The following is a 15,836-nucleotide window of genomic DNA, read 5'->3' as shown; positions in this document are numbered from 1 at the left end:
GGCATTGCCTTCCTTTGGGATTGGAATGCAAAGGACCTTTTCCAGTCCTGTGGCCACTGCTGAGTTTTCCAAATTTGCTGGCACATTGAATGCAGCACTTTCACAGCATCATCTTTCAGGATTTGAAATAGCTCAACTGGAAATCCATCACCTCCACTAGCTTTGTTCGTAGTGATGCTTCCTAAGGCCCACTTGACTTCACATTCCAGGATGTCTGGCTCTAGGTGAGTGATCACACCATGGTGATTATCTGAAGATGTGAAGATCTTTTTTGTACAGTTCTGTGTATTCTTGCCACCTCTTCTTAATATCTTCTGCTTCTGTTAGGTCCCTGCCATTTCTGTCCTTTATTGAGCCCTTTATTGAGTCCTTTATTCATCTTTGAATGAAATGTTCCCTTGGTATCTCAAATTATCTTGAGTGAAGAGATCTCTAGTCTTTCCCATTCTATTGTTTTCCTCTATTTCTTTGCACTGATCACTGAGGAAGGCTTTCTTATCTCTCCTTGCTGGTCTTTGGAACTCTGCATTCAAATGGGTATATCTTTCCTTTTCTCCTTTGCTTTTCGCTTCTCTTCTTTTCACAGCTATTTGTAAGGCCTCCTCAGACAGCCATTTTGCTTTTTCGCATTTCTTTTCCGTGGGGACGGTCTTGCTCCCTGTCTCCTGACAATGTCACGAACCTCCATCCATAGTTCATCAGGCACTCTGTCTGTCAGATCTAGTCCCTTAAATCTATTTCTCACTTTCACTGTATAATCATAAGGGATTTGATTTAGGTCATACCTGGGTGGTGTAGTGGTTTTCCCTACTTTCTTCAATTTAAGTCTGAATTTGGCAATAAGGAATTCATGACCAGAGCCACAGTCAGCTCCTGGTCTTATTTTTGCTGACTGTATAGAGCTTCTCCATCTTTGGCTGCAAAGAATATGATCAATCTGATTTCGGTGTTGACCATCTGGTGATGTCCATGTGTAGAGTCTTCTCTTGTGTTATTGGAAGAGGGTGTTTGCTATGACCAGTGCATTCTCTTGGCAACACTCTATTAGCTTTTGCCCTGCTTCATTCTGTACTCCAAGGCCAAATTTGCCTATTACTCCAGGTGTTTCTTGACTTCCTACTTTTGCATTTCTTTACAGGGCAGACACTTAACCCTAGGTCCCCTCGCCTCCCACCAGCTCTTGAGAGCTGCTTTCCGGGTGAGAGACACGTGTCTTCAGACTGTGGCAGTGAGCGGGCCCGGGAAGGGGGCCTCTGTCACTGTCGTCCCTTAGATGTGCCACAGACATGGGAGCAGCACGCTGCATGCCCTGCCAGGCTCTGCCCCAGGCGCCCTGTCCAGGTGGGGAGGTGGACACCACACAGGGAGACAAGTGAAGTCCTGAGACCATCTCAGGTGTGGGTAAGTGCGGGCGGAGACAGGACACTGGTGAGGGGTCAGCGAGGGATGCACCTGTGAAGAGGTGCCACAGGAGACCTGATGGTGGCTGGGGGTGGGGTGGGGGTCCACCCAGCCCTGTGCTGAGGATTTAGGGAGGCATTTTATTTTCTTTTTACCATTAGCCTAGTCATTCTATCTTGGACCGATGCTAACTTACTCTGAAATCATTCACTTTTCTTTTTTTTTTAATAAATGTATTTGTTTTTAACTGGAGGAGGATTGCTTTGCAGTGTTGTCTGGGTCTCTGCCATGCATCAGCGTGAGTTAGCCACAGGCATATGTATGTGCCCTCAGTCTTGAGCCCCTCTCCCACCTCCCTCCCCACCCCACCCCTCTAGGCTGTCACAGGGCTTGAGCTCCCTGCGTCACACAGCAAATTCCCCAGAACAGACTGTGGACGCAGCAGAGGAAGGACAGGAAGGGATAAATTGGGAGATGCGGCGGGGAAAGGACAGGGAGGGATAAACTGGGAGAGGAACACTGAAACATACACATCCTCATACGGGAAGGCGCTTGGTGGTGGTGGTGGTTGTGTTAGTCGCTCAGTCGCGTCCGACTCTTTGCGACCCCATGGACTGCAGCCCACCAGGCTCCTCTGTCCACAGGACTCTCCAGGTGTGGATACTGGAGCGGGTTGCCATGCCCTCCTCCTGGGAAGGCACTTTAAGCTAAGCTAAGTCACTTCAGTCGTGTCCGAGTCTGTGCGACCCCATAGACAGCAGCCCACCAGGCTCCCCCATCCCTGGGATTCTCCAGGCAAAAACACTAGAGTGGGTTGCCATTTCCCTCTCCAATGCATGGAAGTGAAAGTGAAGTCGCTCAGTCGTGTCCGATCCTCAGCGACCCCATGGACCGCAGCCCACCAGGCTCCTCCGTCCATGGGATTTTCCAGGCAAGAGTACTGGAGTCGGGTGCCACTGCCTTCTCCAGGGAAGGCACTTTCAGTTCAGTTCAGTTCAGTCGCTCAGTCGTGTCCGACTCTTTGTGACCCCATGAACTGCAGCACGCCAGGCCTCCCTGACCATCACCAACTCCCAGAGTTCACTCAAACTCACGTCCATCGAGTCAGTGATGCCATCCAGCCATCTCATCCTCTGTCGTCCCCTTCTCCTCCTGCCCCCAATCCCTCCCAGCATCAGAGTCTTTTCCAGTGAGTCAACTCTTTGCATGAGGTGGCCAAAGTACCGGAGTTTCAGCTTTAGCATCATTCCTTCCAAAGAAATCCCAGGCCTGATCTCCTTTAGAATGGACTTTAGAGAGCAGGAAAAGTCCCAGGAGCCGGAGGGGTCCAGGCAGGGTCTGGGAGGCAGAGGAAGGCCAGTGTGGCCAAGTCAGGGCAGGGGGACGGGGTGGAGAGGAGTCCAGTGGGGCAGGGAGTGCGGGGCCGGAGGTGACAGCGAATGCCACACCACGTCCTCCTCGAAGCAGGCCTCTGGCATCCGAGGTGGGGAGGGTGGGTGTGTCCTGGTGGGCCGCCGAGGAGAAGGCTGCCCCCCAGCGCCAGTGCAGACCACCTCTCCCCAAGACTCAGGGCTCTCCTGGGTCCCAGGGCAAGGGCCCCCAGGAAACGCTGTCACTCGTGGTGGCCCCTCCAGCCAGAGACAGATCTTTAAACACGCGGACGGCCGTGCCTGCCTCACCTGCCCAGCTCTGAGGACAAACCTGGCTCCCGGCTGCCCCCTCGCCCTCCCCGGCCTCAGGGTCCCCAGACGGCACAGCTGCCACCCCGCCGCCCACAGCACCGGCCATTCCCTGTGAGTCTCAGGCCTGCATGGACGTGTGGGCCTTGGCCGCCCCCGCCCCCCATGTACACACAGCCTGCAAGGCAGGAGCTTAGTGCTGTCCCAGCCACATCCGGGGCCTGGAACAGCACGAGTGCGCATGTGCCAGACGAACAGGCACCGCAGCCCTGCGCTGTGGCCGGTTTCACAGGTAGAGAAACCGAGGCTGGAAGGCCCAGCCGCCAGTCCCGCCCCGCCAGGAACCCAGCCAGCCCAGAGCCAGGCTTCAGCGGAGCCGGCTGACCTCTGACCCCGCCGTGTGCCCCGCTGCACTCGACTCGTCCTCGGAGTTAAGAACCTCCACGTTGCCATCCATCCAATGGGTATCCGGGCCCTGCCCCCCACCCCTGCCCCCGAGTGCTGGTGAGATTTGGAGGACATGACCTACGCAGCGCCACCCCCATAAGGGGCTGGTGCGAAGGGGCCTCCACCAGGCCGGACCTCAGAAGGGTTAACCTGGCCTCTTTGTCCCACGGTTGCCATGGGGACAGTTCCTGTCCTTCAGGAAGCAGGGAGAGCAGTTTCCTGTTTTGAAGAAGGCTCGAGGGCTGTTTTCCTCCAATCAGCCTGCCCAGAGAGGGGCAGGAAGCCTAGGGCCGGGCCACCCCTGCCGCTGGGTGTGTGGTGGAGCCATGCCCACGCCCAGCCGGCCAGGAGGGGCCTCGTGGAAATGCGGCCTCGGGAAAAAGCCAACGGGGCAGCAGAAAGGAAAAAAAAAAATATGGCTGGCCGGAAGAGGGCGGTCACTTCCTCCACAGACCTTGGATCCCACCCAGTGGTGATAAAAACTCTGAGTGGCCCTGCCCGGCCCCGGACTCCGCTCTCCCCCACGCTCAGCCCTTCCTTGGGGCGTCAGAAGCCAGCTGGACAAAGGCCTTCAAGGCCCCTGCTTGTCCCCCTCAGCTTTGTGCATCCTGGACGCATCAGCCCCACTGGGCTTCCCACTGACCCCCAGTTCCTACCCGCACCCTGTGTGGCAGCTCTCTCCTGCTCCAGTCTGCTTGTGTGATTTTTTTTTTTTTTTTCAGGGCGCAGAGCAAAGCCTGCCTCCTCCTGGAAGGCTTCCTTGCATGGATTTGAACTCTGCATCTTGAATCAGCAGCATGCATGAACTTAGGCCTAATCTCTCTCGGGGGCCCTGCTCCCAGCCTCCGTCGGTCACCCTGCCTCCAGGCTTGCCCCTCTGGCTCCTCTCCCACTCTGGCTACCACACAGGTCTGGCCCTGTCACCCCCTCCCTCCCCTATAAATACTCTGAGCCTTCCTGTCACCTGCAGTGTACAGTCCAGACTCTCTGGCTGGCCATTGGAGACCTTGCCCCAGGCCTGCCCTCTTCCATCCCCACAGGCTGTATCCCCACCTGGAATGACAACCTTGCCCTCCCCCTTAAACGCCGCTTGACCTTTAAAGCGCAGCCCCTTGTCACCAGCCCTTCCCCAGCCCCACGGCCCAACTCAGCCCTCTGCCTTCACCCCCAGCTCTACTGTGCCATGGTGAGCTGATCCAACCCCTTTTCTCAGAGCAAACCACCAGCTCCTCAAGTACAGGAAAGGGAAGAGAGAGGGGAACTCACATCCTTCAACCCTCGCCACGACCTGAGAGAAAGGTCTCCTTGTTCCCATTTTACAGAGGACAAAATCGAGGTGCACGGAGTTGAGGTGTCCCCCCACCCCAAGGCCACAGGGTCAGTGACTGGTGAAACTAGGGGCCTTCAGGACGCCCCCTCCTCCCTGACTTCGAGCCTAGCCCGGTGTGTGTGGGGTGGGGGTGGGGGCTGATCTCTGGGGTGCAGGAAGGGAGGGGCGGCCTTGCCAAGCCGAGTCCACCCCAGGCAGGTGTCTGGCTCAGACCTGGTCACCCCTGGAGCCAAGAAGGCAACTCAGTTACTTTCCAGGGGGAGATAAGCCCTGAAGCTGATGCTGTCGAGGCCACGGGGTTGTGGGGCAAGCAGCCCAAGAGGCTGTGGGGCCTGGCGTCACTTCCTTTTGAATACCACGCACAAGGCGTGGCCGCCCGCGTGGAACCCAGGAAACCAGGGGTATCTGCTACAGAGAGGGCTGTGAAGGTGGCTGGCCCACGCCCCAGCTTTATGCCAGCACTCCCATCTCGGCCAGAAACAAAACCCCAGGCTGGAGCAGGAAGCTGGGCCCCGGCTCCCCCACCATGCTCCTGGGGGCCCCCACGTTGCTGCGTCTCACCGGTCCCGTTATACAGAGGCTGCTCAGTAAATGCTCCTTCCCATCCCTCTTCCGCGCTGATTGTGGGGCGTGCCTGCCCCCCGTTCCCCGTATACTTTGTTTGGCAGCATTTGGACACCAACTATGTCGTACGTGTTCTAAATGATTAATGATCATTTCTGGAGCAACTCCCGTCTCCCCTTCCCCGCTCCTGAACGCTTTAGATAATTTATCTCCTTTTACGACCAGACACCATTATCATGTCCTTGACAGGGTGGCAGAAGTGGGTAAGAAAGCCAGCCAGGGTGCAATCCCCACGACTCACTAGCTGCGCATCCCCGGGCGAACGCCTCGGCCTCGCTGTGCCTTGGTAGCCTCCTGGGTAACCCAGGGGGTCATAACACTGCCTACTTCATAGGCTTCTTGAGAAAAGTAAATGACCTACCAAGACACCAAATAAGTAAAGAGACTTACGTGCGTGTGTGCAAAGTTGCTTGTCGTGTCCACGTCTTTGCGACCCCAAGGACTGTAGCCCACCAGGCTCCTCTGTCCATGGAATTCTGTAGGCCAGAGTACTGGAGTGGGTTGCCATGCCCTCCTCCAGGGGATCTTCCGGACCCAGGGAGCGAACCCGCATCTCCTGTGTCTCCTGCCATGGCAGGCACTAGCGTCACTTACTGAGTGCACCAACTAAGCGCTCAGCAAATACCAGCTATCAGAGGGGATGCTGAGGCTGGGACCTGCCCTCCCGCCCAGGTCACTCCAGTGTGGCTCCTGACCACCAAGCCCTACCGCCTGTCCGGGATGCTTGGCCGTGGAGCTCACGCCGCCTGGGTGCTCCCTGTTTCTGCACATCCAGCTTCGGTGCTGGCTCCGCCTTTGGCCGAGGCTGCAGGCAGGCGGGAGCAAGGAGCTGGATTTCAGTGGTCTGGATCTACGGCCACCTAAGTTGCGTGCAGGGCACCACGGGGTTCCGACTTGGGTCTTGGATGTCAGGAGGTGTGGCTCCCAGCTTTGGAATCCCCTGACTCACCATATTTTTCCCGCTGGGCCTCAGTTTCCCAGCCTGTCGAGTCGGCGTAACACCTACCGTGAGTGGCTCACGTCTGCTGAGAGCAGGAAGTAAAGTGGTGAATGATTTCAGAAACGTGAAACCTAGGCAGCCTTTGTGCCCATCTCAGAGAGAGCAGCACACCCTGAGAGTTAAGAACACATTCTCAGGGCGAAGCGGATGGGAGTTCTGGCTGCACCGGAAGGGCCTGTCAGTTCACCAGCCTGGGCCTCGGTTTTCCCATGTGTGAAACGGACAGGTAATAAACCCTTTACAGGGTTCCTGGGAAGAATATGTGCGTGAAAGGCTCAAAACCAGAGCGAGGGTGGTCATCACCGCCACACAGCATTTACCCCCATTCCTGAGCTCCGAGAGCGGTTATGGCTCAGTTCCACGCGGACTAAGCAAGTCCAACCACCAGTATTAGCTCCGGATGTTTGTAAAGCCCTCTCGTCTCTCCCATCCATTTTCTCGTATTAGGAAAAGCAAACAAAGCAGTAAGCGTTTCAACTTCACAGCCCATCACTCCACACCACCGTGCGGTTTCAGCTAAACAAGTTCAGACCTGGGTTGTTTTTGTTTTTTTTTTCCCCAACTGCCCGTGGTGCTATGATTTTTTTAAAGTAGACTTTGCTTAGTCTCAAATCCCAAATTCAACAGTTGTGACAAGGTCTTAACCAAGCACCAAGGTCTCTTCCTGCCCTCCCTTCTCCCTTCCGCAGGCCCTACAGGGAAGGGTAAGTTGGCCATTGGCTGAGTTATCTGAGCCTTCTGCTCCTGCCTTGGGGGTGGGGTGGGGTGGGGGGGTATGGTCCTTGGTTCTTTGGGTTTTACTGTTAGTTCTCAGAAACGATCTCAGCTTTTAAAACAGATTTCCTCTTGCATCAAATATCTCAGTGATTGCTCCACTCCCTCCTTCGCATCCATATTCAAGTGGACGCCTCCCTCCCTCCGCACCAGCACCTCCATTGCCTCCTCCCGCAGCACCAGCGACACCACAACATCACGCCTGCCACCCTCACTGTGAATGACACAGCTACTCCCAGCCCCTCGCCACCCACCCCCCACCTCCCCCCCCCGCCCCCATCACACCTCACCACCTCCATCACCTTCTCCACCGCTTCCACACAGGGATCCATACAGTTTACGAAGAGCCTGTCTTAAGCAACACAAAGTCTGCCATCACTTTCCCATTTCAGAGGCAAAAGAATTTCCCCACAAAAGGCCAGAGGCTTAAGGACTCTGTGGCAGTTCAGAGATGAAGAAGTCCTTTGAAAGGGCCAAATTCATTTCTGAATCTGGAGAAACAGGGAGGTACACCCTGGAACCCTTGCCTGAAAGTGTGCATAATCTGATCCTGTACTGTGGGGTTAAAAGATGGAAAAATCAAACCCTACAGACTTGGTTAGGTGTATGAACATGCTTGGCGAGTGCGAAAACACTATATAAGATTTTTCATCCTGATTGGGGGAAACATGTATCGAGTCCTGTCTTCACTGTGTGCACTGAACACCTTCTGTGTCAGGCATCACCTGGCTCATGAAACAATTCAAATCACACCTTCATACAGGTTATATATATTTGAGTGAGCACCTAATAGGCACCAGGGGTCTTCCCTGGTGGCTCAGCAGTAAAAAATCCGCCTTCAACACAGGAAGACTTGGGTTTGATCCCTGGGTCAGTAAGATCCCCGGAGGAGGAAATGGCACCCATTATTGATATACAGCTCCAGTCTTCTTGCCTGGAGAATCCCATGGGCAGGGAGCCTGACGAGCTACAGTCCACGGGGTCGCCAAGAGCCAGACACGACTGAGACAATTGGCACCTGGAGTTCTGCTGGGTGCTGGCCCCCAGATTCCTAGAAACCTGCCAACCTTCTGATAATGTATTAATAAGGAGGCAGAGGTCAGAGAATTAAGTTGTCACTGCAATGAGAACCTGGGGAAGTCTTCTCTAGTCCTCTGGACTTTGGCAGCACATCTGGCCAAAAGGTAATGGATCGAGTTATCCAGGGCAGGGTTCCTCCAGAGGGATGAACAGATCACCTGGAGAGCTTGTTAAAATGCAGCCTGTGGTTCACTGGGGCTGGGCTGGGGTCTAAAACTCTGCATTCTTAAGAAGCACCTGAGTGCCACTGCGGGGCTCCATGGACATCGCTCAGAGCTGTGAGGTGTTTCATCTATGCAATGAAAGTATCTGGTTCTCTGGGGACCACCTGGACCAAAGGCTGGACCACAGGCATCTAGGTTCAGGGAGGACAGTCACGGCTGCAAAAAGCTTCATGTCCATTTGGAATTCTGCCTCCTCGCAAGCTCCCAGCACAGCTGGTCAAAGTCACAAAAATTCTAGCCTCTGCCATTTTCAGTCCCAGAAAATCCCAAACAACTGTCCGAACCTCTGTCCCAGGCCTTTATTTTTGTGGACAACACATAATTTGTGAAGACCTACTAAGTGCTGGGTTCTATATTGGACACCAGGGCTGCAGGGGTCAGCAGAGCAGACACAGGCCGTGCTCTGGAGCCATCACCCTGGCAAGGGGTCACTTCTGGGCCTTTACTCTCCACGTGAGGGACAGGAAGGCACATAGTGGATACACTGGCTAAATTGCCTGGTGGTTGGTGGTTTACTTGCTAAGTTGTGTCCAACTCCTGTGACCTTATGGACTATAGCCTGCTGGGCTCCTCTCCCATGGGATTCTCCAGGCCAGAATACTGGAGTGGGTAGCTGTTCCCTTCTCCAGGGGATCTTCCCCACCCAGGGATTGAACTCAGGTCTCCCGCATTGCAGGTGGATTCTTTACCTTCTGAGCCACCAGGGAAGCCTGCTAAATTGCCAAGCTGCCCCACCCATGAGCTCCTTCCACAGGCTGGGGCTGCCGCTGGCCTGCACTCTGGCAGACGGTAGGCTCACAACCAAACTACTCCATGACCAAGCCACAGCTTGAGCTGGGCCCTGGAGATGCAGACATGGAGCAACCAGGGCAAGAACCGTCAGACAAGCTCATTTTAACTCTTAGCTTACTCGTTTTCCTCAAATGTAACATGGGAAGAATTTTGCTACCAGCTTCATAAGGTTGTGGGGCGACTTAAATGAGTCAACGTCCAGATACAGAGCTTAACACTTTGCGGGGCACACAGCAGGTGCTCCGTAAGGGCTGACTGCCAGTTATATACGAGACCGCTTTAAACAGCTGATAGAAGGAAGCCTTAGTATGACATTTAAAACACCCCTCTGTCTGTGCCTCTTAACAGATGTGGCCTCCCTTTCACCCTGCCTCGCTGAACCCCTCCTGGCTCTTCCATGAGGTGGTGTCTTCTCACACCTCTAAGTCTGTGCCCAAGCTACTCCCTCCATCTGAAAGGGTTTTTTTTTTTTTTTTTCTGATACCCTCTTCATTCAGGGGCCACCTCTAAGTTTGCAAGTTTCTGTGCACACCTGTCCTCATCCCAGCGCTTGTCCAGGGAAACAGAATTGGCTACGTTTGCGCGGCCAATCCGACAGGGGCTCAAGGGTAAAGGCTTGCGTCATCCGCGTGTGCCAGTGCCAGGCCCGGGTCCCAGCGAGGTGCTGGCCGCTTTGCGCTGAGCAAAGGCTCCGCCTTACCGGGTCTCCCTTTCCATGTCACTGCCTCGGGGAGGCCTTCCTTGATCACCTGTTCTGTCCTCCAGAGGTTGTCAAACTAGCTTGCATCAGAAAGATTTCTTACACAGGGGATTTCTGAGTCAGTAAGTCTGGGGAGGGCCCTAAGAATTCACAGTTTTAAAATTACAGCGCTGATCGGGTCACTTCGCGCGCTCCTGTTCTGCCCCCCCTGGTTTATCTCCCTCAAGGCACTCGTAACTCTTTGCAATGTTTATTGCTTATTTTTCTTGTGTCTCCACAGACCTCCCATCTAAACTCCACGAGGGGCAAGAATTTTGGGTTGTCCTGCGCACAGCACGGCACGGTGCTGGGCCCGGGACTGAATGAATGAATGCCCGAGGTTGAAAATCAAGTGACAGATGGTCCGCTGGGCGAAGGGACCCCTAGAAGCCCAACTCGCCGCTTCACCACGCCCCCCGTCCTAGTCCCTGGAACCTCGCGCAGCTCCCCGAGGCCCCACGCCACGGCCCCTTTAAATGTGCGCGGGGACGCCTCGCCCCTTGGCTCCCTCGATCCCTGACGGAGCAGAAAGGAGAAATAAAAAAAGCCTTCCTCTCGGAGAGCGGGAGGAAACGTCTCGGAGGGGGCGGAGGCGCAGCGGCGGCACCGGCAGAGGCGCGGCGGCCAGAACGCAGCGCGCGCGGAGCCGGGCGCCCGGAGCGGACACGACGCCGCGCGCCGGCCCGGCCCCCGCCCCCCGCCCGCGCGCCCGCGCCCCCGGCCCCGCCCCCCGAGGCTCGCGCCCCCCCGGCCCCGCGCGCCGCGCCGCGGCCTCAGTGAGCGCGCCGCCGCCCCCCGCGCCCCGACCGCGCACCCGCTCCGCTCCCCGGCCCCGCCCAGCCCCGGAGGCCCGCGCCCCGCGCCCCCACTGCCCTGCGCGCCGCGCGGAGTCCGGCGCGCGCCGGGGGCGGGGCAGGCGCCGGGGGGGGTGCGGGCCCCGCGGGGCGGCCATGGAGTGAGGCGGCGCGCGGACTCGCGCTCGGACGGACGGAGGCACCGACGGGCGGCCCCGGGCTCCGCGCGCTGGAAGATGAACAGAGCAGGTAGGAGGCTCCGCGGGGCACGCGCGCCAAGGCGCCCGTCCGGCGCTCCAAGTTGGAGCCCGCGAGGCGCTCCGGAGCGAGCTGCCCAGAAACCCCCCGACCTTCCGCCTCGGCTGAGGGACGGGCGGGTCCCGAGGAGGCCGAGAGCGTCGGGGGCTCTCAGCCCCGTCCGGGACGCCCCACCTCGGGGACGCCCCCTCGGTCTCGGGAGGCCGCACCCCGGCCCCGATAGGCCGCCTCCGGCTCCCACCGCGGCCCCCGGCTTGGGGGTCCCCTCGCGACGGGGAAGGACACTCCCTTCGCAAAAGCGACTTGGTCGCGCCCCTGAATCCTCCCTCCTGCTGCTTGGGGTCCCCTTCAGGCTCTCGCTGGCCCCCCAGAGGCCCTCTTGGCCCCCCGGGTCCGTCTGCGCTCTTCCCCTCGCCGGGGTCCATGCCTGGTCCCTCACTCGTGCGCGGCGCGCCCTTGGCGGCTTCTCACGCCTCTCCCTCTCTTGGACCCCCGCAGACTTGGAGCTCGGTCCCCTTCGGAATTAAAAAGCCCTAAATGACCACACCCCGCCCCCGCCCCCCGCAGCGGCGCGCCCGCATCCCCTGCGGGGCCCTGGCCCGGGGCCCCGCTTTGTGCCCAGGGGACGGCTCTCCAGGCGTTCCCTCCCAGCCCTCGCGTCTCTGCCCTGAGACTCTGCCTCTGCCCGGTCGGGGCGTCCGTGAGATCCCAAATGCGTTCGGCGGTACAGAGCGATCCCCTCGAGGAGTGCCGTTTAACAGACTTACTGACTGAGACCCAGAGATGGGCGGTGCCTGGACCCAGTTCTCTGGGGTCCCGACTCCTCCGCGGGGAGGGCAGAAAGTTGCCTCCAAGAGGCGAGTTTACGAGGAGGCAGCCGTCCCAGCTGAGTTCACTTGCCTGCCAAGGAGCGGTTATCGCTCTTTTCTTTTTTTTTTTTTTCTCATAGAATTGAGCAGAAGGCAGCTCCCTCTCCGACCAACACCCTTGTCCGAATCCGAACTCCAAAACACACATCCCTAAAGAAACAGGAAGCCACCATTTTGGCTGTCTTAGAACCATATCCTGCTGCCCTGGGTGGGTGTACAAAAGTGTGTGTGTGTGTGTGTCTGTGCGTTGTGGGCTTTTCCTTTCTCAAGTGTTTTTAATGAATAAAATCTTTGTCTGAGGAGTGAGGTGCGGGTCAGAGACGTTTGGCTCATTGATCTGACAAAGGAGACACTTGGGGGCTTAGGACGCGGTGGCCGCCTCCCTGTGTCCAGGCCCTGTTGTGGCTGGGCGTGGACACACCTGGACCCTGAGCGAGTGATGGTCGCGGAGTAGGGGGCTGGGGGTGGGGGTGGGGGTGGGGTGCCACCTTGGAGGAGTAGAGAGAAGACCGGAGCCGGATCCCAGTGCCCAGCCAGCCCCCTCCTTCTAGGAAGGAGGTGGCCTGCTGCTTGATCTAGCGCGGACAGAGCCAGGCTAAGTCTTTCCTACACGCCTAATAAAACTCGCTGGAAAACAATGGTGAGAGCCCCGTGCGGTTTTCCCACGTTTCCCTGCACGAGACTTGGGCAAGCCCTCCATTCTCCGAGACTCTGGGGTTTGGAGTGAGCCAGAAAACGCTTAGCGGCAGGCTTGGTCCCAGGAAATCTCAGCACTTACGCCCTTGGGTTCCAGCATCCTGTAATTTGCATCTAGTGTAAATCTGGTTACTTTTTCTGTGTGATAGCAATCATAGACCTCACGTAATGATATGTATGTGCCTGGCTCTGAATTTCTTGATCATGCAGCAGAGTGGTTCATAGACTCCGTGGGATTGAACCCCATAACCACCGTAGGCTTAGTTATTTGACCTGGAGCAGGTTACTTAACCTCTCAGTGTCTATTTCTTCATCTTGAAAATGGGGATGATAAGATCATTGTCGTTGAGGTCTCATAATTAAACAAAGCTTGTTGGTCCCAAGCACAGTGTCTGTTACCTTACATTGTTATTTAGTTACGGAGTCGTATCCGACTGACTCTTCAAGGCCCCATGGACTGTAGCCCGCCAGGTTCCTCTGTCCATGGGATTTCCCAGGCAAGAATACCCGGGTGGGTTGCCATTTCCTCCTCCAAGGGATCTTCCTGACCCAGGGATGGAACCCAGCTCTCCTGCATCGCAGGGGGATTCTTTAGCACTGAGCCACCTGGGAAGCCCCCATCACACACGTGACCAACAAATTACTGGTTCATATTGACCCAGACTCTGCTCTTCAGTGTTTTATACTTGGATCAGTTCGGTTTTCACAGTAACCTCATCGTGAGTACTGTTGCCGTTCTCATTTTATAGATAGGAAAATTGAGCTGCAGGGATTTTATGGTTGCTGGCCTAATAAGGAGTTGAGTCAGGGTTGAAACTGCCAGCTTGAGAGCCTGCTTTATTTACCTGGTGCATAACACATAGTGGGTGTACAGGAAACGTTTGCCAGTTGACTTTGTTAGGTACCTTATGTGGGTTTTTTGCTTTGAACTTCTCAACAGCATTATGAAAAAAGCAGGGTATTTCTTCCATTTTACCTAGAAAGAAACTGAGGCTCAGAGAGGCACAGGGACGTGCCTTGAGATCACACAGCTGATGTGTGGTGGAGCTGGGGGTGGAGTCAGGTCTGTCTGAGCCATGCCTTTCCCACATGGGTTGTGGGTCCCACACCCGTCGTGGGTCGCTGGACTCACCTGACCGCAGCCTCATTCGAAATCATCAGGCTTGACTTGGACATTCCAGCAGGCATCCAGGAACGAAACGTAAGTTAAGATGCAGTTGGCAGGTGAAATCGGAAGGTAATTACTCTTGGAACATTAGGTTGTGAGAGTTCCAGAGGGAGAAGAGCGAGCTGCAGTCGCAGCGGACGCAGGGGCCCACATCGGGGGTGGCAGGGGACGCCATCAGAAAAGCCACAGTTCAAAGGACTGTCGTCGGCCAGAGCAGATGGCATGCACTGACTGCTCGGTGCCGTCCCCTCACCCTGCAGATGTGGAAACAGAGGCTCAAGGACAGGAGGGGTCTTGCCCAAGGTGTCCCTTCAACGCATGGCAGAGGCAGCCATGGAGATCAGAGCTCCAGCTCCCAGTCCAGTGCTGCTCCAGGTACCTCTTCTCATTTAACCTCTGCAGAGCTGACAAGGGAGGCTTCCCTGGTAGCTCAGCTGGTAAAGAATCCGCCTGCAATGCAGGAGACCCTGGTTCGATTCCTGGGTCGGGAAGATCCCCTGGAGAAAGGATAGGCTACCCACTCCAGTATTCTTGGGCTTCCCTTGTGGCTCAGCTGGTAAAGAATCTTCCAGCAATGCGGGAGACCTGGGTTTGATCCCTGGGTTGGGAAGATCCGCTGGAGAAGGGAACGGCTACCAGCAGCATGAATGTGTGAGTGGCAGATATTTAATTAAAATAGAAAATGTAAACTGGTACCAGGGGCCTGGCTGGTTACAGATGATTTCTATCTCCAGAGGCTGTGAAAAATCTCTTCCTCCTGTCACTGTGACTCCCCACCTGCCACCCCCGCCCTCAGTTAACTCTTGGCATCTTGATTGACAAGGTATTCTGCATTCGGTATCCTGTATTCATCCTCAGGGGTAGCGTATTGCCAGGAGGTCTTGGGCACTGGTACCTCAGGGTGGCGAGGGTGTGCCCCCAGGCTGTGTGTTCCGGGGGGAGAGAGGGTCCATCCGTGCTTGGTTCTTGCTGTGGTTGTTCAGTCGCTCAGTCGTGTCCGACTCTTTGCGACCCCGTGGACTGCAACACACCAGGCTTCCCTGTCCTTCACCATCTCCTGAAATTTGCTCGGACTCGTGTCCGTTGAGTCGGTGATAACATCCAACCGGGTTATACTCTGTCACCCCCTTCTCCTCCACCCCTCAATCTTTCCCAGCTTCAGGGTCTTTTCCGATGAGTCGGCTTGTCACATCAGATGGCCAAAGTGTTGGAGCTTCAACGTCAGCATCAGTCCTTCCAATGAATATTCAGGACTGATTTCCTTTAGGATGGATTGGTTGGATCTCCTTGCAGTCCACAGGACTCTCAAGAGTCTTCTCCAGCACCACAGTTCGAAAGCATCCATTCTTTGGCCCTCAGCCTTGTTTATGGTCCACCTCTCACATCCATACTTGGCTGCTGGGTTCTAGAGAGTCAGAAAGTTCCACTGAACCCAGAGGAGGAAGCCCCTGCTCTGATTTATCCTGTTATTAATCCATCCCCGCCATATTCTACAGCTCAGCCAAACTGGACTCTTGGGCATACTTCCAAAGGCCTTGCATCTAACTGCCTCTGGGCCTTTGCAAGCTCTGTGCCTCTGCCTGGAACACCTAACCTCCTTTTTTTAAATTTTTATTTTATACTGGAGCAGAGTTCATTTACAGTGCTGTGTTAGTTTCAGGTGTACAGCAAAATGATTCTGTTATATATATATATATATATATATATATATATATATATATATATATATAGGGTTGGCAAAAAAATTCATATTTTTTCATAACATCTTTGACCATATATATGCAATAGGAGCTTACCCATATATAAAGAATCTGCCTGAGATGTAGGAGACATGGTTTGATCCCTGAGTTGGCAAAATCCCATGGAGGAGGGCATGGCAAGGCAACCCACTCCAGTATTCTTGCCTGGAGAATCCCATGGACAGAGGAGCTTGGCAGGCTTCATGGGGTCGCAAAGAGTGG

General features: G+C 55.7%; 1 protein-coding gene across 3 annotated transcripts in view; it reads left to right on the top strand.

Moving 5' to 3' along the window:
- The first annotated feature begins 11,009 nt into the window (after positions 1–11,009).
- FGD5 (FYVE, RhoGEF and PH domain containing 5) overlaps positions 11,010–15,836 on the top strand; it is a 121,123-nt gene continuing 116,296 nt past the window's right edge. For all 3 annotated transcript variants that reach the window (XM_055557107.1, XM_055557108.1, XM_055557106.1), the window contains exon 1: positions 11,010–11,133. In XM_055557107.1, coding sequence (XP_055413082.1) covers positions 11,121–11,133 — 13 coding nt within the window. In that variant the 5' untranslated portion in view covers positions 11,010–11,120. The remainder of the gene's footprint in view (positions 11,134–15,836) is intronic.

Source organism: Bubalus kerabau, chromosome 20, assembly GCF_029407905.1.
Source record: "Bubalus kerabau isolate K-KA32 ecotype Philippines breed swamp buffalo chromosome 20, PCC_UOA_SB_1v2, whole genome shotgun sequence".
NCBI classification, from domain to species: domain Eukaryota; kingdom Metazoa; phylum Chordata; class Mammalia; order Artiodactyla; family Bovidae; genus Bubalus; species Bubalus kerabau.
Note: the sequence above shows the minus strand (reverse complement) of the source record. Positions and strands in the feature narration are given on the sequence as shown.